The sequence below is a fragment of the Mobula birostris genome, chromosome 22, assembly GCF_030028105.1.
Source record: "Mobula birostris isolate sMobBir1 chromosome 22, sMobBir1.hap1, whole genome shotgun sequence".
In the NCBI taxonomy this organism is placed as follows: Eukaryota; Metazoa; Chordata; class Chondrichthyes; order Myliobatiformes; family Myliobatidae; genus Mobula; species Mobula birostris.
In genome coordinates, this window is record NC_092391.1 from 17068008 (window position 1) to 17091067 (window position 23060).

Consider the following 23060-nt stretch of genomic DNA (forward strand, 5'->3'; position numbering starts at 1 on the left):
TACATCACCGTCTGGTACGAAGGCGCCAATGTACAAGATCAAAAGAGGCTTCAAAGGGTTGTAGACTCAAGTGAGTTCCATCACAGACAGAAGCCACCCCATGATCGAGGACATTCTCAAAAAAAATGCAGTGTCTCAAAAAAGCGGCATCCATCATTAATGACCCACACTATCCGGGATATGCCCTCTTCTCATTACTATCAAGAAGGAAGTGCAGGAGCCTGAAGACGCATAATCAACTTTTCAGGAACTACCTCATTCTCTTTGCCACCAGGTTTCTGCATAGATCATGAAACCACAAACACTGCCTCACCATTCCTTTTTTGCATTATTTATTTATGGCTACAACTTTTCCTCCACAGTCTACAGCAGTACAGGTGTATCACAAAGCTGTGCACCTACCCTCCGCTTTACTCATTTTATACTTAAGACTGTGTGGCTAAGTAGATGACAACACTGTCGTAGGCCAAATCAAAGGTGTTGATGAATCAGCATATAGTAAGGAGACTTAAAATTTGGCTGAGTGGTGCCACTTACTCAATGTCAGTAAGATCAAGGAGCTGATTATTGACTTCAGGAGGAGGAAACCAAAGGTCCATGAGCCAGTCCTCATCGGAGCATCAGAGGTGGAGAGGGTCAGCAACTTAAAGTTCCTCAGTGTTATTAATTCAGAGGACTTGTCCTGGGCCCAGAAAATAACTGCAATTATGAAGAAAGCATAGCAGTGCCTCTACTTCCTGAAGAGTTTGCGAAGATGTGGGGGTAGAAGGGTGGGTTGGCAAGTTTGCAGACGACACAAAGGTTGGTGGTGTTGTAGATAGTATAGAGGATTATCGAAGATTGCAGAGAGACATTGATAGGATGCAGAAGTGGGCTGAGAAGTGGCAGATGGAGTTCAACCCAGAGAAGTGTGTGATGGTTCACTTTGGAAGGACAAACTCCAAGGCAGAGTACAAAGTAAATGTCAGGATACTTGGTACTGTGGAGGAGCAGAGGGATCTGGGGGTACATGTCCACAGATCCCTGAAAGTTGCCTCACAAGTAGATAGGGTAGTTAAGAAAGCTTATGGGGTGTTAGCCTTCATAAGTCGAGGGATAGAGGTTAAGAGTCGCGAGGTAATGATGCAGCTCTATAAAACTCTGATTAGACTGCACTTGGAGTACTGTGTCCAGTTCTGGTCACCTCACTATAGGAAGGATGTGGAAGCACTGGAAAGGGTACGGAGGAGATTTACCAGAATGCTGCCTGGTTTAGAGAGTATGCATTATGATCAGAGATTATGAGAGCTAGGGCTTTACTCTTTGGAGAGAAGGAGGATGAGAGGAGACATGATAGAGGTATACAAGATATTAAAAGGAATAGATAGAGTGGACAGCCAGCGCCTCTTCCCCAGGGCACCACTGCTCAATACAAGAGGACATGGCTTTAAGGTAAGGGGTGGTAAGTTCAAGGGGGATATTAGAGGAAGGTTTTTTACTCAGAGAGTGGTTGGTGCCTGGAATGTACTGCCTGAGTCAGTGGTGGAGGCAGATACACTAGTGAAATTTAAGAGACTACTAGACAGGTAGATGAAGGAATTTAAGGTGGGAGCTTATATGAGAGGCAGGGTTTGAGGGTCGGCACAACATTGTGGGCCGAAGAGCCTGAACTGTGGTGTACTATTCTATGTTCTATGTAAGATCTGGCATGACATCTAAAACTTTGACAAACTTCTATACATGTGTAGTGGAGAGTATATTCACCAGCTGCATCATAGCCTGGTATTGAAATGCCAATGCCCTTGAAAGGAAAATCCTACAAAAAGTAGTGGATACAGCCCAGTCCATCATGGGTAAAGCCCTCCCTACCATTGAGTACATCTGCACAGAGCATTGTCGCAGGAAAGAAGCATCCATCATCAAGGACCTCCACCACCCAGGTCACGCTCTCTTCTTGTTGCTACCATCAGGAAGAAAATACAGGAGCCTCAGGATCTACACCATCAGGCTCAGGAATAGCTATTACCCCACAACCATCGGGCTCTTGAACTAAAGGGGCTAACTTCACTCTGTCATTGAAACACAACCAATGGACTCACTTCTAAGGACACTCCATCTCACGTTCTTGATGTTTATTATTTATTTATTATTATTATTACTTCTTCCTTTTTGTATTTACAGTTTGTGTCACACTGGTTGAATGCCCAAGCTGGTACAGTCAATCACTGATGCTAATATGGTTATTATTCAATTAGGGATTTATTGAGCATGCCTACAAGAAAATGAAATCTCAGTATTCCATATGGTGATATGTATGTACTTGGATAATAAATTTACTTTGAACTTTATAGTAATTTATCATACATGCATTGTACTGTTGCTGCAAAACAAAAAATTTTCCAACTTATGTCAGTGACAATAAACCTGATTCTGACAAGTAGAAATCAGACAGGAAATTGGATCTGAGAGCTGTACAAGATCAGCCATGTTCTTATTCATTAGTGAACAAAGCTCCAGGGATGATGTGACCTATGCCTGGAATATCTCACTGCCCCCCTTGTCCTCCAAATTTCCTTCTCAAGAGTACTTTTACATCTTTTATTATCCTCATGGGTCTCACTCAATTCTGCAGTCTACATCTATTTATTTACTGAGAAACACTGCGGAATAGGCCATTCAAGCCTTTCCAATTTAATCCTAACCTAATCACAGGATAATTTATGATGACCACTTGAACTGAATTGAACTGACTTGACTTTATTTCTTACATCCTTAACATATATACCAACCGGTATGTCTTTGGACTGTGGGAGGAAGCCCACTTAGTCATGGGGACAATGTACAAACTCCTTACAGGCATCTGACACATAACCCTGTCTTTTTCCAGACCAGATACTCAATATCTCTTGTCAACGAAAGTTCCACAATCTTGCCAAACTTACCCTACAATCTTAGTGAGGAAAGACACTCAATACAGGATATCAAGTCTCTGATCAGCTTTCACATCCAATAGAAGTTATGCAACTATTTCAATAGAGTTTTTGATCAATCTTGATGCAAAGTTTGCAGACAATATGAAGGTAGCTGGAAGGGCAGGTAGTTTTTGAGGAAATAGACTTTATAAAGCACTGGTGAGGCCTCACTGGAGTACTGTGAGCTGGCTTGGGCCCCTTATCCGAGAAAGGATGTGCTGAAACTGGAGAGGGTTCAAAGGAATTTCATAAAAGTGATTCCAGGATTGAATGGCTTGTCATATGAAGAATGCTTGATGGTCCTGGGCCTATATTCACTAAAATTCAGAAGAATGAGGAGTGACCTCATTGAAACCTATTGAGTGGTGAAAAGCCTTGATAGAATAGATGTGGAGAGGATGTTTCCAATGTTTCCAATGGTGGTAGAGCCTAAGACTAGAGCAGGGGTCCCCAACCTTTTTTGCACCACGGACCGGTTGAATATTGACAATATTCTTGTGGACCAGCTGAGCAGCGGGGTGGGGGGGTGGGGGGGTGTTCAAGTAGGTCTAAACTCACCTCAACATGTCTTTTACAGTTAGGGTTGCCAACTTTCTCACTCCCAAATAAGGGACAAAAGTAGCAGTCAAATCCCGGACACTTTACCCCAGGAAAGACTATCATGACCATGAAGCCTTGCGCGGACACCTGCGTCCGCATGCCAGACGTGCATGCATATACGTGCCGATTTTTTCCCCACAAATCGGTTTTGCCTTCATCTTCCCGACTACACTGTATATATTTCTACTTTATATAGGCTGTGTATTTATCATATCATTCCTGCTTTTACTGTATGTTACTGTTACTTATTTTCAGTTTTATGTATTATTTGGTATGATTTGTTAGGTTATTCTTTGGGTCTGGGAACGCTCAAAACTTTTTCCCATATAAATTAATGGTAATTGCTTCTTTGCTTCACGCCATTTTGGCACGAAAGGTTTCATAGGAACGCTCTACCTTAGCAGGGGAAATACGGGACAGATCAATTTAGCCCAATATACCGGATGTCCCGGCAAATACGGGACAGTTGGCAACCCTATGTTCAAGTTCAACAGTGCGTGACAGGGAATAGGGAAAGGTGCAGCTGACTCATATTGTTTCCTCATGGCCCGGTAGCACATACTTTGCGGCCTGGTGGTTGGGGACCGCTGGACTAGAGGACACAGCCTCAGAGTAGAGAGGTGTCCTCTTAGAACAGAGATGAGGTGGAATTTCTCTAGCCAGAGTGGTGAATCTGTGGAATTCTTTGCCACAGGCAGCTATGGAGGCCAAGTCTTTATGTATATTTAAGGCAAAGAGTGACAGGTTCTTCATTGGTCATGGGACGATAGAATACAGTAAGAAGGCAGAAGATTGGGGCTGAGAGGAATATTGGATCAGCCATGATGAAATAGCGGAACAGACTCATGGACCAAATGGCCTAATTCTGCTCCTATATCTTATGGTCAAAGACAGTTGGCAAAATTGGTTTGCATGTAAGTGTAGTGGCTTACAGTGCCAGCAATTGGAAGGTCACAGTTCAATCAAACCCTGCTGTCTGTAAGGAATTGGTATATTCTCTCCGTGATTGAGTCACAGAGAAGTACAACACAGAAGCAGGCCCTTCAGCCCATCTAGTTTGTGCCAAACCATTTAAACCGCCTACTCCCATCAACCTGCACATGGACCATGGCCCTCCATATCCCTAGCATCCATGTACCTATCCAAACTTCTCTTAAATCTTGAAATTAAGCTTGCACCTGTGTTGGTAGCTCATTCTACATTCTCACAATCCTCTGAGTGAAGATGTTTCCCCTTAACCTTTTTACCTTTCATCCTTAACCCATGACCTCTGGTTGTAGTTCCACCCAGCCTCAGTGGAAAAAGCCTGCTTGCATTTACCCTATCTATACCCCTCATAATTTTGTATACCACTATCAAATTTCTCAATCGTCTACATTCTAAGGAATAAAGTCTTAACCTATTCAATCTCTCCTTATGAGTCAGTTCCTCCGATCCCAGCAACATCCTTGTAAATTTTCTCTGTACTCTTTCAACCTTAGTCACATCTTTCCTATAGTTAGGTGACCAATAATTAGGCCTCACCAACATCTTACACAACTTCAACATAACATCCCATTGCCTGTATTCAATACATTGATTTATGAAGGCCAATGTGCCAAAAGCTTTCTTTTCAACCCTATCTACCTGTGAGAGCACTTTCAATGAATTATGGATCTGCATTCCCATACCCCTTCGTTCTATGGCACTCCCCAGTTTGTCCTGGTTCGTCCCACCTTGCATTTATCTGCATTAAATTCCATCTGTCATTTTTCAGCCATTTCTCCAGCTGGTCGAGATCCTGCTGCAAGGTAGTCCTTCCTTCCTGTCTACTGCACCCCAATCTTGGTGTCATCTGCAAACTTGCTGATCCAGTTAACCATATTATCATCCAAACCGCTGATATAGACAACAAACAACGACGGACCCAGCACCTATCCCTGCGGCACTCCATCTGTTATAGGCCTCTGGTCAGAAAGGCAATCTTCTACCACCACCCTCTGGCTTCTCCCACAGAGTCAATGCCTAATCCAATTTACCACCTTATCTTGAATGCCGAGCAACTGAACCTTCTTGATCAACCTCCCATGTGGGTCTTTGTCAAATGCCTTGCTAAAGTCCATGTAGACACATCCACTACCTTGTCTTCAACTTTCCTGTTATCTTCTTCGAAAAACTCTACAAGATTGGTTAGAAATTACCTACCACACACAAAGCCATGCTAACCATCCTTAATCAATCCATGTCCATTCAAATGCTTTTATCTCCTATCCCTTAGAATACCTTCTAATAACTTTCCCACTATTGATATCAGATTCACCGGCCTATAATTTCCTGGTTTATTTTTAGAGCTTTTCTTAAACAGTGAAGCAACATTGGCTATCCTCAATCTGTCACTAAGGATGATTTAAATATCTGTATTAGGGCCCTGGCAATTTCTGCACTTGCCCCCCACAGGGTCTGAGGGAACACTTTGTCAGGCCCTGGGGATTTATCCACCCTAATCTGTCTCAGGTCAGCAAACACCTCCTCCTCTCTAATCTGTACAGGGTCCGCAGAGTTGATGCCGCTTTGATTCACTTCTATCGACTCTGTGTCCATTTCCTGAGTAAATACAGATGCAAAAACATCATTTTGATATCCCCCATCTCTTTTGGATCCACACATCGATTACCAATCTGATCTTTCAGAGGACCAATTTCGTTCCTTGCAATCCTTTTGCTCTTAACATATCTGCAGAATCCCTTGGGATTCTACTTCACCTTGTCTGCAAGGGCAACCTAATGCCTCCAGATTTCTTTCTTAAGTGCTCCCTTGCATTTCTTATATTCCATATGTACCTCATTCGTTCCTACCTGCCTATACTTGTTTTGTTTCTTAACCAGGGCCTCAATATCTCTTGAAAACCAAGGTTCCCTGCACCCGTTATCTTTACCTTTTATTCTGATAGACACATACAAGCTTCATATTCCCAAAATTTCATTTTTGAAGGCCTCTTACTTACCAAGTGCACTTTTGCCAGGAAAAAAGCCTGTCCCAATCCACCCTTGCCATTCTTTCTGATACCATCAAAACTGGCTTTTCTCCAATTTAGAATGTTAACCTGCAGACCAGGCCTATCTTTTTGCATTTTTACTTTGAAACTAATAACATCGTCAACATTAGATGCAAAGTGTTCCCCTACACAAACTTCTGTCACCTGCCCTGCCCCATTCCCTAATAGCAGATCAATTATCTCACACTCTCATTAGGACTTCTGCATACATTTAAGGAAACTTTCCTGAACACACTCCACAAACTCTAACCTATGTAGTCCTTTTACAGTATGGGAGTCCCAGTCAATATATGGAAAGTTAAAATGATCCACTGAAACACCCTTATGTTTCTTGCAACGGTCTGTTATGTGTCTGAAAACGTGGTCCTCTAAATCCCTTGGACTGCTGGGTGGTCTATAATACAGCCCCATTAACATGGTCATACCTTTCTGATTTCTTAGTTCCACCCATAATGCCTCCCTAGTTCTCCAGTATGTCCTGACTGAGCACTGCCTTGACATTTCCCCCGACTAGTAACACCACCCTCCTCCTTTAATTCTTCCCGCTCTGTCCCGGAATATTGAGCTATCAGCCCTGCACCTCCTGCAGCCAAGCTTCACTAATGGCCATGATGTCATAATTCCAGGTGTCGATCCATGCCCTGAGCTCACCTGCCTTTCCTACGATACTTCTCACATTGAAATATACACAGCTCAAGACATTAATCGCAGCACGTTCAACCTTTTGATTTCTGACTTTGTCTGAGGTTTTAACATGTCTCCACAACTTTTCCACTAACTGTTCCTGCCCTCTGGTTCCCATCTAACTGCGACTCTAGTTTAAACTCCACTGTGCAGCACTAGCAAATCTTCCCACTAGGAAATTAGTCCCCTTCCAGTTCAGGTGCAAACTGTCTCTTGTGTAGAGGTCCCATCGACTGCATGAGTTTCCCCTGGGTACTCCAGTTTCCCCTACATTCCAAAACAACAGACGTACGGGTTATGGGCAGTAAGCTGTGGGCATGCTATGCTACTGCTGGAAGTGTGGTGACACTTGCAGGCTGCCCCCAAGCACATTCTCACACAGGGTTGGTCACTGACGCAAATGACATACTTCACTGTAAGTTTCAACATACTTGTGAGAAATCAGGCTAATCTTTTTCTTTTAGAATAGCCTCACTTTGCACTCCAAATTTCTGCAATCTGTATTGATGGGTAAATTGACCGAATTATTATGGTGATACAGTATATCTTTAATAGTCTTTATTATGTGTATAGTAAAGTGATGTTTGAAACCACATGTGCATTAGGTCATACAGCTATGCAGTTAGATCATTGTCACTCCAGGGATCAATGGCTTTACCTTTCCTTTGTTGTACATTCCTCGGTAGACATAACTGACCAGGGCCAACTTATGTCAAACAACCTCTTACAAGCCATTAATGGTAACAAAGCAGCCTAATACTAATTAAACCAAAATGATCGTGACTACAATTTGAGTCAGCGAGGCAAAGCGACAGAAGCATCCTCATCTTCTGAGGGGGAAATATTTTTAATTTCAATATTGAAAGTGGTTTTATTGAGAATCTATTATTTGTCCTCAATAAATCCAGTGGCAATTTACAGACTTAAGCCACAATGTTTATTCCACCGCTTTAGTGAAATGGCATCACAGCTGGAAGACAGTAACAAAGATAAGTCTTCAGATCTAGGTTAGAGTGACTAAGTGCTTCCTAGGCATGAGGTCTGCAACACCAAAGACACTGAAATTACCGGTATAACTGCCCCAGAAAAGACAACACTGAGCACCCACCCCATCACCTAAAGACTCTTTAGAATTTAACATGTCAAAATAACATTAATTTTACCTGTAAAATCCAGTCTTTAATCCATAATTTCGTAATATCTTTTCACAAAATGCACATGTGGAACCCTGTCAAAAGCCAAAAAGAGTATCAAGCCACCAAAGGACAGACAGTAACAGAAAGAAAACAAAAAGCTCGGAGCACTGACATCCGTAAGTGACCTGCAAAACATCACCTGCACATTTAGGCAATAGAAGATGCGTATCATATTTGTACATAACACCACCAATGACCAAACACAAAGCAAAAGTTCAATGGCACCAGTGAGGCTAAAAAGCCCAAAAAGCACTGGTTGTCCGTCCACATTTCCCAAAGGGAGTGGGCTGCCCATTAAATCTGCGATTTTTCCCTCATTTCCTTTTGCAATTCACCACAATCACATCTCTATTCAGGTCAGTTGTAGTACTACCCTTTCTTCAGCTGAGGCACACCACTTCAGCTGCAAACCTCCAAATTTAAGACTTTGCCACCTAGCAGATCACCATGAGGGTTCATTCAACAGTGATTCCCCCACCCTACCAAACTATCTAGCACACTCTTGCATCAATTCCCTTCAACAGGGGAAAAAAAACAAGAACAGGAATTGTATCAGGAAATCTAAGGGTTTTGAGTCCCTGAACTGTGTCTGGATCAAGATCATCAGGCCAATTAGCACTCCACCTAGATGCAGATTACTTAAAAACAAAACAAGAAGTTGTATTCACAGTGCTCTTGTTCTTTCAAATTACACTTAAGGACTAACCTTGCCCTTTGTCCCAGTCACGTGAATGATGGCAAGCTGGTCCAGTTCTTCAATCTGTCAACACAGGACACAGGTCATACAGTGTTCCAAAAGAACAGGGTAAACAGGAAAGGACATGGGGAGGTGATGTTAATCAAGGAAGGTACTCAAGTAGTACTGAGCCATGATACAGTATGTAGTCATGTGAAATAGCAGCACATAGTGATGTGGAAACAGACTGGGTTAAAAATCATAAATCACAGAATACAGCAGCCGTAATCTATAGCCCCCAAAATGTGACCTCTCAATACGTCAGGGCATAAATGGGTAAATATTATGGATGTATTTCAAGGGAACTTCAATATCATGATAGATTTTCATCTACATATTGATTGCACAAACCAAACTGGCAACGGTATTGTAGAAGAATTTGTAGAAAGAAATCAGGGATAGAGTTTTAGAGCTGTACATCGTACAGCCCATTGAGGGGCAAGACCAACCCAAAGGAAAGATAACAATAAGACTGAGAGGGCACAGAGAAAATTTACAAGGATGCTCAGCAGGCCAGGTAGCATCTACAGAAAAAAGTACAGTCAATGTTCTGGGCCAAAACGTTGACTGCACTTTTTTCCATAGATGCTGCCTAGCCTACTGAGTTCCTCCAGCATTTTGTGTGTTGCTCGGATTTCCAGCATCTGCAGATTTTCTCTTCTTTGTTACAAGGATGCTGCTGGGACTTGAGGACACCAGTTATGGTTGAATACTTTAGGGCAGTTTTCCCTGGAGTGTAGGAGAATAAGGGGAGATTTGATAACCCAAATTATGAAGGGAATAGATAGGGTAAATGTAAATAGGCTTTTTCCAGACATTGGGTGACACTCGAACTAGTTGTCATAGGTTAAGGGTGAAAAGTGAAATATTTAAAGAAACCTGAGGGGGAACTTCATTCAGAGGGTGGTGCAAGTGTGGAACGAGCTGCCAGCGGAAGTGGTAGATGCAACATTTAAGAGAAATTTGAATAAGTACATGGATGGGAGGGGTATGGGGGGGGGGGGGCTACAGTCCAGATGCGGGTTGATGGAAATATGCAGAATTACAGTTCAGCACAGACTAGATGGGCTGAAGAGCCTGTTTGTGTTCTATTGCTCTATGACTATCATTTGAAAGATTACATTTTGCAGAAGAATCAAGAAAGTGGTGGATTCATGGATATGGACCTAATGACTTCAGACAACTATATATAGTTCTGTGCAGAAGTCTTAGGCACATATATATAGTTAGGGTGCCCAAGACTTTTGCATAATATTGTAGTAATTTTATGCCACCAAAAAAAAAAAAAATTCATGACACGAGGAATTCTGCAGATGCTGGAAATTCAAGCAACACACATCAAAGTTGCTGGTGAACACAGCAGGCCAGGCAGCATCTTCCTAGAAATTTCATGACATATGTGAGCAATGATAAACCTGATTCTGATATGGGTCTCTAATGTGGACTGAAAGTGGGAAGGGGGCAGGGAGAGGGGGAATCATGGTTGGGAAAAGGGAAAGGGAGAGGAGAGGGAGCGAGTGGCACCAGAGAGAAATTCTGTAATGATCAATAAACGAATTGTTTGGATCAATTGACCTTACCTGGTGTCTCAGGACTGGGTGTATCTGCACCCTCATAACACCCCCGCCCACCCCTGGCACTCCTCCACCACTTGTCCCACACACCTCCCGCACTACTCGCAACATCCTTTGCTCTCACCAGATTTGCAAACTTGCCCTCAACTCCACGTTGACAAATATGGTACTGTGCACCAGTACCATACCATGGTCTTAGGCACCCTAGTGATATAAATGTGCCTAAGACTTTTGCACAATACTGTACTTCTCAGCAGAAGTAGAACTACCTGATTAGTTTTTCCCTTTTTAAACATTGAGAAATTGAGAACACCTCCCTCACATGCATATAGACCCCGACCTAGGTTGCTATCTTCTTTCTGTCATCCTTCCATAGCACACCACATTACTTGGTTCTAGGTGGGTACCATCAAGAAACATGCAAAAACAACACAATGGATCCAAATGTTTAACTTCTCTACTGGAAACATAGAACACAGAAAACCTACAGCACAACACAGGCCCTTCAGCCTACAATGCTGTGCTAAACATGTACCTACTTTAGAAATTACCTAGGGTTACCCACAGCCCTCTATTTTTAAAAGTTCCATGTACCTATCCAGGAGTCTCTTAAAAGACCCTATCATATCCGCCTCCACCACAGTCACCGGCAGCCCAATCCACGTACTCACCACTCTCTGAGTAAAAAACTTACCCCTGACATCTCCTCTGTACCTTCTTCCAAGCATCTTAATACTATGCCCTCTCATGTTAGCCATTTCAGCCCTGGGAAAAAGCCTCGGACTATCCACATGATCAATACCTCTCATCATCTTATACACCTATATCAGGTCACCTCTCATCCTCTGCCGCTCCAGAGAGAAAAGGCCGAATTCACTCAACCTATTCTCATAAGGCATGCTCCCCAATCCAGGCGACATCCTTGTAAATCTCCTCTGCACCCTTTCTATAGTTTCCACATCCTTCCTGCAGTGAAGTGACCAGAACTGAGCACAGTACTCCAAGTGGGTGCAACATTACCTTTAGGCTCTTAAACTCAATCCCACAGTTGATGAAGGCCAATGCACCGTATGCCTTCTTAACCACACAGTCAACCTGCGCAGCAGCTTTGAGTGTTCTATGGACTTGGACCCCAAGAACCCTCTGATCTTCAACACTGCCAAAAGTCTTGCCATTAATCCTATATTCTGCTATCATATTTGACCTAACAAAATGAACCACCTCATACTTATCTGGGTTGAACTCCATCTGCCACTTCTCCTCAGCCCAGTTTTGCATCCTATCAATGTCCCACTGTAACCTGACAGCCCTCCACACTATCCACAATACCCCCAACCTTTGTGTCATCAGTAAGTTTACTAACCCATCCCTCCACTTCCTCATGCAGGTAACTTATAAAAATCATGAAGAGAAGGGGCCCAAGAACAGATCCCTGAGGCACACCACTGGTCACCGACCTCCATGCAGACTATGACCCGTCTACAACCACACTTTGCCTTCTGTGGGCAAGCCAATTCTGAATCCACAAAGCAAGGTCCTCTTGGATTCCATGCCTCCTTACTTTCTCAACAAGCCTTGCATGGGGTACCTTATCAAATGCCTTGCTGAAATCCATATACACTACATCTACGGCTCTACCTTCATCAATGTGCTTAGGCACATCCTCAAAAAATTCAATCAGCCTCGTAAGGCATGACCTGCCTTTGACAAAGCCATGCTGACTATTCCTAATCATATTATGCCTCTCCAAATATTCATAAATCCTGCCTCTCAGGAGCTTTTTCATCAACTTACCAACCACTGAAGTAAGATTCACTGGTCTATAATTTCGCTACCTCTACTCCCTTTCTTGAATAAGGGAACAACATCTGCAACCCTCCAATCCTCCAGAACTTCTCCTGTCCCCACTGATGATGCAAAAATCATCATCAGAGGTCAGCAATCCCTTTCCTCACCTCGCACAGTAGCCTGGGGTACATCTCGTCCGGTGCCAGTGACTTATCCAACTTGATGCTTTCCAAAAGCTCCAGCACTTTCTTAATGTCTATATGCTCAAGCTTTTCAATCGGCTGTAAATCGCCAAGATCCTTTTCCGTAGTGAATACTGAAGCAAAGTATTCATTAAGTACCTCCATTATCTCCTCTGGCTCCATACACACTTTTCCACTGTCACACTTGATTGGTCCTATTCTCTCACATCTTATCAAGTACAGCCTCTCCTCTTGAAGGCTTATCTACATATTGTGTCAAGAACCCTTCCTGAACACACCTAACAAACTCCACCCCATCTAAATCCCTTCTTCTAGGGAGATGCCAATCAATATTTAAGAAATTAAGAAAATTACTCTTCCCACATACCAATGGGTGAAGGGCTTGAATGAATGGAAGTCTATCTTTAGGGTATAGTATACTGACACTAATGAGGTGAATTTTGCCACCCATCTCAAATGCTTAATTGCTCTTACCGTCATGCCAGCTCGCCGTATAAAGGATTTCATTGCTTCCAAACTGCCCTTTGTTTGACCACGTTCCCGACGGATCTGCTCCAAAGTGCTGGCATTGGTCTGCAAGGTGTTCAATGTTTGTACTGCATCCTGGAATTTAACAGAAAAGGCAGCGGGCAGGTCAAAACAAACAGTCTCAGATAAGGTGATCACCCAGTGCATTTCAGACGTTTGAAAGTGTTTTTTTTTAAAAGAAAAAAAAAGAGAAATAAAAGGTCTTCCACAGGTTACAAGGATGCAACTGATGGTCATCCCAGTGTTTGGTAGATTGGCAAGATGGATTTGAGAGCTTTTTCACATGCCTTCTCTCCCCACCAAGCACCACTCCACCACTCCTACCCACTCTCCTGTTGCAGCTGTTCATTCCTGTCTTACAAACAGTTCAGTTCTTAGGAATGGAATCAGAATCAGATTTATCACCACTGACATATGTTGTGCATCAGCAATACAGAGCAAGACATTAAAAAAAAGTGCTAAAGAGGAATAACAAGGTAGTGTTCATGGACCATTCAGAAATCTGATTATAGAGGGAAAGTAGTTGTGCCTAAAACATTGAATGTGGGTCTTCAGTTCCTGTACCTTCTCCCAAGATGTTTGTCCCAGATGGCGAGGGGCACCTTCTTGAGGCACCACCTCTTGAAGATGTCCTCAATAACAGGGAGAGTTGTGCCCATGGTGAAGCTGGCTTTGTCTACAACCCACTGCAGACTTTTGCTATCCTGTGCATTGCGGTCTCCATACCAAGCAGCAATGGAAAAAGTCAGCTGTCCTCCACTGTATGCCTGCGGGAATTTGAAAGTCTTTGGTGACATACCGTATTTCCTCAAAAATGCAAGTACAGTTGTTGGTGTGCCATCTTTGTGACTGCATCAATGTGTTGGACCCAGGAAAGATAACCTATGATGCTGCAGCCCAGGAACTTGAAACTGCGCAAATTTCTCCACTACCAACACTTCAGTGAGGAGTTCTTCTGTCCTGACTTTCTTTTCCTAAAGGCCAATAAATTCCTTGGTTTTGAGGAAATAACCTGAGGGCTGCCTGTTTCCTCAAAAGGTAACACGGAAGATACTCACTACTGTTCTTCTTCATAGCAAATTCAACGTGGTACTTTATACAGCACTACTCAGACCAAATAAAGAACAACTAACGCACAGCAGAACAGACAAAAATACATCTTCTAACTCAATGCACCAGAACAACGTAAATCCAAATTCTGGAAAGACACAATTTCATTATGATGCCCCAGTTATATTTATAGCTCTAAATTTTCAAACGTACACTTGTATACCAAATGAAACCTCTGAACCTAGGTACACAACACAGTACGCATTACACAAAGTAATATTACAAGTAAAATTAACAATAAGGTGCATCTGACACAAAAGTAAACAGTATAACACTACTGGCGCTTCATAATTGATGCCACTTGGATGGTGGCAGGAAGTTCAATAGTGTTATGGTCTGGGGGACAAAACTGTTTCCCATCCTAACAATTCTTGCCCTAAAACTATGGCATTTCCTGCCTGATGGTAGGGGGTTAAAGAAATTGTTGGACGGATTGCAGGGATCACTGACAATGCTAAGGGCCCTGTGTATGCAGAGGTCCTGATAAATGTCTTGGATGGGTGGAAAAGAGACCCCAGTTTTCCTCTCAGGAGTCCCTATGAAGGAATGCAAGAACTTGCGGTCAGACTCCTTGCAATTCCTGCACCAAATGGAGACATAGCTTGTCAGGACACCCTTGATGGTGCTCTTCTAAAAACTGGTTAGAATAGGGGGCAGGGGAGGGCTCACTCACCTCAATCTCCTCAGGAAATGGAAACACTGTGCTTTCTTGACCAAAAGAGGTGGTCTTAAGGGACCAGGTGAGATCAACCGTTATGTGCACTCTCAGAAACTCTGTACTCCTCTCTCCACAGAGGAGCTGTGTAGGTGAAGTGGTCAGCCTGCACCTTCCTAAAGTCCACAATCATCTCACGGTGACACTCAAATTATACTCACACCATTCTGCCAGCCACTCTACCTCCTCTCTGTACACCGTCTCATGGTCGTTAACGAGGCCAAAGCCTGTTGTGTCATCAGTGAACATGATGATTCCGTTTGAACTGGATATAGCAATGCAGTCATGCATCAGCAGCGGGCTGAGCACACAGTTTTGGGGAGCTCTGGTGTTCAGCATAACGGAGCTAGAGATGTTTCCACCAACACGGACTGACTGTCAAGATGCCCAGAATCCAGTTACAGAGACAAGTGTTGAGACCCAACAAGGACAGTTTATCCACCAGCTTTGAGGGATGATTGTATTAAACGCTGAGCTGAAGTCAATAAACAGCATCCTGGCACACGAGGCACCATCTTCCAGGTGGGACAGGATGGAGTGGAGGGCAGAAGCTATGGTATCATTAGAGGACTGGTTTGAGCGATAAGTGAATTGTAAAGGGTCCAATGTAGCAGGAAGATGGGACTTAATGGGATCCATAACCAGTTGCTTTACGTGGGTTAACCCTGTCATCACCTGCAGTCAGACAGATTACCTGCTTTTCAGGAGGGTACGGGGGCCTTTCTCGTCGACACATCGTTCCGTACATTAAACTGAGTGTAAAAGACATTCAGCCTATCAGGAAGGGAAGCGTTACTGTCATTGACATGCAGGACGGGCTTGTAATCTGTTAGGATCTGAGTGCCCTGCCACATGCACTACAAGTCCCCGGTGTCACAGAAATGATTATATAATAATTCCATTTTCCCTTCCTGTTGGCACAGGAAAGTGCACCTCTCGCTGACCTGAAAGCTGTCTTATACCCCAATCTGAAGCCAGCATCCTGACCTCTCAACTGTGCGCAGACCTCTGTTGTCAACCACGGCTTCTGATTTGTCCTCACATAGATGTGCTTAATAATGATGACATCCTCAATGTACTTCTCCACGTAGCCAGTCACAGATCTCCCATATTCATCGACATTTGGTAGAGCGTTACAGCACTTGATATTATTATTGGATCTGTTACTGATAGTATTTTGAACAGCAAATTAATTGTACAGACGACCTCAACAAATTGGAATTATTATATAATCATTTCTGTCACCAGTGTTGTAAATACAGAATTGATCAAGAAGTATTCTGGGCTCTACTTAGTAATGAAATGTGGAAGAAAAGTCAGTGCTAAATGTGGCTTTTGTACTTTGCCTCAAACTTTGTCCGTGAATGCATAACAACACACAATGTGCCAGGCCGTTAATGCCAAAGGATGTGGCCACAGCACATTAAGTTTGAATTAGTTTGTGTAATGCTGAGTCATTCTGACCAGGAAAACTTCTTGCATTATTCATTACTAGGACTTAGGCATCTTTCAGCATCAGATGCAAGTGCCCAAGCTTCACGTACAGACATAGAATATTGTCTGTTACCAGGATATTCAACCATACACGTCCTCGTACATTCACTGCACATCTGAGATACCAATTAGAGGTGAAACAATCTATTGGCAACATAGCCCCACACCATCAGGATGGCATGGTAGCATAGTGGTTAGCACAGCACTTTACAGTAGCAGCGACCCGGGTTCAATTCCCACTACATCCTATAAGGAGTTTCCATGTTCTCCCTGAGACCGAGTGAGTTTCCTTCAGTTGCTCCGGTTTCCTTCCACAGTCCAAGGTTGGTAGGTTAACTGGTCATTGTCCCATGTCCTGTGATTAGGACAGGGTTAAACTGGGGTTGCTGAGCGGTGCGGCTCAAAGGACCAGTGGGGCCTATTCTGCATTGTATCCCAATAAATAAATAAACACGCAGCTTTTAAACTATGACAGATACAGGAAAACTGAAACAGAAACTCAGTGGTGGTAGTGGAGTCAAAAGAGGAGCCAGAGAACTTGTATCTAGAAAAAAAAACACACATCTGGAAGTAAGTGTCCCAGCTACATACTGCCAATGCCAAAGCAGGTAAGGCCCTCTGACAGACTCTCAAATTGCAGAATGGAGAGAGAGAGAGAGAGAGAGAGAGAGAGAGAGAGAGAGAGAGAGAGAGAGAGAGAGAGAGAGAGAGAGAGAGAGAGAGAAGTGGTTAAAATAAATGTAAATATTTCTGAAATATGATCTTTAATATTCCAACGTAAAAATGAAGGAAGCCTTTATTGCTCTATACTAAGTTTACTGGTCTGGTTAGAGAAGGAAACTGACTGGTAGCCTAATCATGATTTGTATTAATAATTACTGCTGTAGAGCAGGGACACTGGTCATCAACATTCACGCTGAGTGAGGGGATTGAAGGACAGCCACAACCACGGAACCAAACCATCACCTTCATAACTAGAACAGTAAACAAGTGATTCCAAGTTCAGGTTGGATTTCTGTGTTATTTTCTGCCTCCATTCACACCCCTTCATCCCATTTTCATCAAAGGAGATGTGCCTTCAGATACACAAGTTTGCTTTTCACCAATCTTTCCAATATTAATTTTGCTTCTGCTGTTCCGTACACTGTGGGGGAAGCTCCTTTTAGTTCCAAGGTATTATATTATTGGTATTGATTTACTATTGGTGCATGTACCAAGATACAGAGAAGTGCTGGTCTTACATACAGATCAAATTAGTACACAATGCAAAGAGCTAGAATAAGGTAAAACAATAACAGTGTAAAATATACAGGGACCCCGATGGAGCCACGAACCAAGCTGGCAGCCATAACGTGGAGGCTCTGTACAACCTTGCACTGAACAACTTTAAAACCCTAAGTTAACAATACCAACTGAACTCGGACTATGTCAAAAATGACTACAATCAAGAACTGTGATATTTTCACCTGAAGATGCAGCTGCCAAAAACCGAAAATCAACACTCCATCGACAGAGCAAGACGAGGAAGCTACTAGTAACATGGCTGAGCTAATGGCGGTGCTAGCTGAACTAAAGTTACTTCGCTCTGGGTTTGAAGGATTTGGATCCAAACTAGACAGTATAGATGACCGCCTGGGTGAGATGGCCAGCTCTGTCGCTGCCTTGGAAAACAGTATGTCGGAGGTGAAGCGAAATGTTGCTTCTAATACCACACGGATGGAAGAGGCTGAAAAACAAATAGTGACAGCAGAGGAGCACCTGGAAAAGAACAAGACTGAACTAACCAACACCATGAAATGAATCGTCTACTTGGAATCCAAGACCGAAGACCTGGAGAATCGGAGTAGAAGGGAAAACTTCAGGTTGTTCGGCTTCCAGGAGGGCGCTGACGGAAACCAACCACTGCTGGAGTTCATACAAAACATGTCGCCGCGCTGGCTGGAGCTGGACAACGACAGATCCTTCATTCTAGAAAAAGTTCACCGAACTCTAGCACTGCCGAAACCAAACCTGAACAGAGCGGTTCCCATTCAGTTCCCGAGATTTCAGGATCGGGAGTTTGTTTTCCGCTTCACTAAACAGCATAATATCACGTATGAGGGAAACTTGTACGGCCAGATTTGGGAACAGCTTCTTTCCAACTGTGCTGAACGGATCTGGGCCGTACCCTCCAAATATCCGGACCTGCCTCTTGGTTTTTTTTGCACTACCTTACTTCCCATTTTTCTATTTTCCATTTATGATTTATAATTTAAAATTTTAATATTTACTAATTTTAACTATTTTTAATATTTAATATTTATAATCCAGGGAGTGTGAAGCACACAATCAAATACCGCTGTGATGATTGTACGTTCTAGTACCAATTGTTTGGCGACAATAAAGTATAAAGTACAAGCTTTTCTTCGCTCAGGACTTCTCAGCTGAGGCCATGCGACAGTGAAATGAGTTGAACACGGTCAGAAGAGTGTTCGTCGAAAAAGGGACTTTCCGCAGATTTCAACATAATCCATGCAAGATGGGGGTCCTTTAAAATACCTTTATTATTTTGCCTATTTTTAATTATTTATAACATTTTTGTTTGTTGAAACCTTAATTCTATTGAGATGGAACTCCATAGACCTGAATGAACATTTATAATAGGCAATACTGGCATACAGTTCAGTGGCTACTTTGATTTTATTTTTATGCTAAGTGGGTTGAGTATATAATGTTCAAGATATAATAAGGTGCATGGTTGATGGACACCACTAGTCGCCTATGGAGTTAGGTTCGCATAGCTTAGCTGCTCCTCCATAGAGTAGATCAGCACAAGCCCTATAGATTTTGTTTTGAGTAAGACAGGGGGAATTCAAGAGTTCAAATGTCTATATGTGTAAATGTATATGCGTTTTTTTGTTTTTCTTTACGTATGTCGTGCACCCAACACAGCAGTAATATTTCTTATTCCTTTTCCTGGTATAATTGACATGAACTATATATGGAACAGTGTTGGCACGTGACCAAGTGGTTAAGGCGTTGGTCTAGTGATCTGAAGATCGCTAGCTCGAGCCTCAGCTGAGGCAGGGTGTTGTGTCCTTGAGCAAGGCACTTAACCACACATTGCTCTGCGACGACAGCGGTGCCGAGCTGTATTGGCCCTAGTGTCCTTCCCTTGGACAACATTGGTGGCATGGAGAGGGGAGACTTGCAGCATGGGCAACTGCCGGTCTTCCATACAACCTTGCCCAGGCCTGCTCCCTGGAAACCTTCCAAGGCGCAAATCCACGGACTCACAAGACTAACGGATGCTTAAAAAAATATATATGCAACAAACAAGCACTCAGGATACCTTTAATATAAAAGTCACAAGCTGGAATGTTAGGGGACTAAAGAAGTTAACCAAATTGAAACAGGTTATAAATAGGATCAAACAGCTTAAGTCCAAAATAATTTTTCTTCAAGAAACCCCTCTGACAGTCTCAGATATTAAATTGGTACGGAATAGATGGCCTGACCGAGTAATATATGCACATACAACTACGCTAGAGGTGTACTTATTCATAGAACAATACCATTTCAAATTATGTAAACAATCCAAGACTCAGCCGGAAGGCATGTTATTACGCAAGGTAATATCCTTTCTTTCACATTAAACTTAGTCAGTATATATGGCACAAATGAGGACAATCGTAAATTTTTTGAAGATTTTTTCCTTACTGTGTCCACTTAACGAGGCTTTTATATCATTGGAGGAGACTTTAATTGTACTTTAAATCCAGCAATGGATCACTCTACAGGCTATGATACCTATAAGGCACAAACTAGAAAATTACTGAAACAATACATCGTGGATATAAATTTGGTTGAAGTATGGAGAGAACAAAATCCTGGCAAAATAGAATACTCTTGTCATTCAAGTACATGTAAATCTCGTTCTCGTATTGGTTATTTTCTTGTCTCAAGAGAGCTCTTATCAAAGATTAAAAGTTGCTGGTATGTTAGCCTAGTAATAAGCGACTATGCTGCTATTTCATTAAGTATTCATATAGAGAAATTTATTCACAGTCCCCCTAACTGGCAATTTCAGGTGAGATGGCTACAAAGCCCAGACTTTGTTAAATTTGTGGGAACTAAAATATATAGTTATTTTGAGTTAAATACAGATCAAACTAGTGCCAGCACGAGATGGAAGGCGTTCAAGGCATATATTAGAGGAAAAATCATTAGTTATACAAGCTCCAAGTCCAAACAACAAAAAATAGAGATGGAAACTTTGTAAAAACAAATTGAATCTTTAGAGATAGAATAAATGGAAGGGATGATCCAACAAAACAAAGAGATCTGCTACTTTTGAGAGCAAAATATAATAAATTATCTGCTGATAAAGCTGTGAAAAGTTTAATGTGGCTGAAGCAATCTTATTACCATCAAGGAGAAAAAGCGGGAAACTTTTGGCATGGAGAATTTAAAAAAAACAGTCGAACAGAGCAATTAACAGTATAACAACCTCTTCAGGAAGCCTAACAGTCGATTCACTGGAAATTAATAACAGTTTTAGAGAATTTTATGAACATTTATATAGATCAGAATACCCCCAAGCCTCAGAAGAACAGGACACATTTCTTGATCAGTTTCAATTCCAGACATTGACAAAAGATGCAAAAAAGGAGTTAGATAGAGGTATAACAATTGCAGAGATATCACAGGTTATCCAAAATACCAACAGTGACAACCTACCAATTGAATTCTACAAAACATTTCAAAAAAAAATTACTAGTCCTACTCTTAAATATGTATGATGAATCTTATCGGAATGGAAATCTTCCACCCTCTTTAAGGCTGGCAATGATAACGCTAATCTTGAAACCAGACAAACCACCAACAGAATGTTCATCATTTAGACCAATAAGTCTAATTCGATCGGACACAAAAAATACTTTGTAAAGCCTTAACAAGAACATTAGATCCTTATATCCCACATTTAGTTCATAATGACCAGAATGGTTTTGTGCAAAAATGCCAAGGATTCCATAATATTATACATAATTCAACATAATGTTGAAAGGCATGGACAGAGTGGATGTGGCAAAGTTGTTTCCCATGATGGGGGAGTCTAGTACGAGAGGGCATGACTTAAGGATTAAAGGGCGTCCATTCAGAACAGAAATGCGAAGAAATTTTTTTAGTAAGAGGGTGGTGAATCTATGGAATTTGTTGCCACGGGCAGCAGTGGAGGCCAAGTCATTGGGTGTATTTAAGGCAGAGATTGATAGGTATCTGAGTAGCCAGGGCATCAAAGGTTATGGTGAGAAGGCGGGGGAGTGGGACTAAATGGGAGAATGGATCAGCTCATGATAAAATGGTGGAGCAGACTCGATAGGCCGAATGGCCGACCTGCTCCTTTGTCTTATGGTCTATTAGAAGAGTTTTTAACATAATTCATGAAAATTTGACGCTAAGGATACAGCAGTATTATCACTGGATGCTTGGCAGGCCTTCGACAGAATAGAATGGCCATATTTATTTAATGTATTGCCTAGATTTGTATTTGGAAAGAACTTCCTTAAATGGATTCAGATTTTATATACAAATCCAATAGCCAGTGTCTTAACAAATAGTATAGTTTCTAAACCAGTCATCTTGGAGTGATCCACTCGCCAGGGATGTCCTTCGTCACCGATGTTGTTTATGCTGGCCACAGAACCCCTGGCTATGGCAATAAGAAAGCAGACAGGCCTGTCGGGCATCCAGCTAGGAGAACAGGAACATAGAATATCCTTATATGCTGACGACGTGATTCTTTTTTTAAACAAATTTATCCGTCAGTATTCCAAACTTAATGCAACTGATTGAATTGTTTGGGCAGTTCTCTGGTTATAATGTAGCCCCCCCTGGCCAGCCTCAGGGTCGCTCGGCTTGCTGTCATCTAGGGAAACAGCCCTCGGCCCTGCCAAATTGGGTAATAGTTTGTGTGGATGCTGTGTGAGGTACCCCGCCCCGCCCAAATAACAGACAATACACCAGATATGATTAAATGATTTACAGTTTATAGATATTACTGGAACTATATAATTAATAGAGAATAAAATATACAAGGAAAATGAAAGGCGCCACACTTATCAAAGTTCAATCTCTTCATGCACAGTTGGAGCTCGGGACCCCTCTTCTTCACCCTGCAACCCCCTCAGACCACCTAACCGGCTGCCTGGGACCAACAACGGTGGTCGACCAGACACTCCACATGAATCCATCTCTTCGCCGAACACCCTCCTCGGGGTCCGACCCCGTTAGCAGACATCATCGCACCTGGTTCATCCTCTGTCCCTCTCTTCCGCCTTCTGCCCCAAAATCCCGCGCATACAATAGCTTACAGATACACCAAAAACTTAACAACTATCGCAATTGGTTCATAACATCTTATCAGTAACGTGATTCAACAAACTGCTAGCGGGAAGGACTTTCTCA

General features: G+C 42.5%; 1 protein-coding gene across 1 annotated transcript in view; it reads right to left on the reverse strand.

The window, feature by feature from the left end:
• Window positions 1-23060, reverse strand: part of fpgs (folylpolyglutamate synthase) — a 69429-nt gene that overhangs the window by 38822 nt on the left and 7547 nt on the right. Inside the window, exons 2-4 of the mRNA XM_072240161.1 lie at window positions 13241-13369; window positions 9172-9225; window positions 8433-8497 (exon numbers count right to left, since the gene is read on the reverse strand). Of these exons, the coding sequence (XP_072096262.1) occupies window positions 8433-8497; window positions 9172-9225; window positions 13241-13369 (248 nt within the window). The remainder of the gene's footprint in view (window positions 1-8432; window positions 8498-9171; window positions 9226-13240; window positions 13370-23060) is intronic.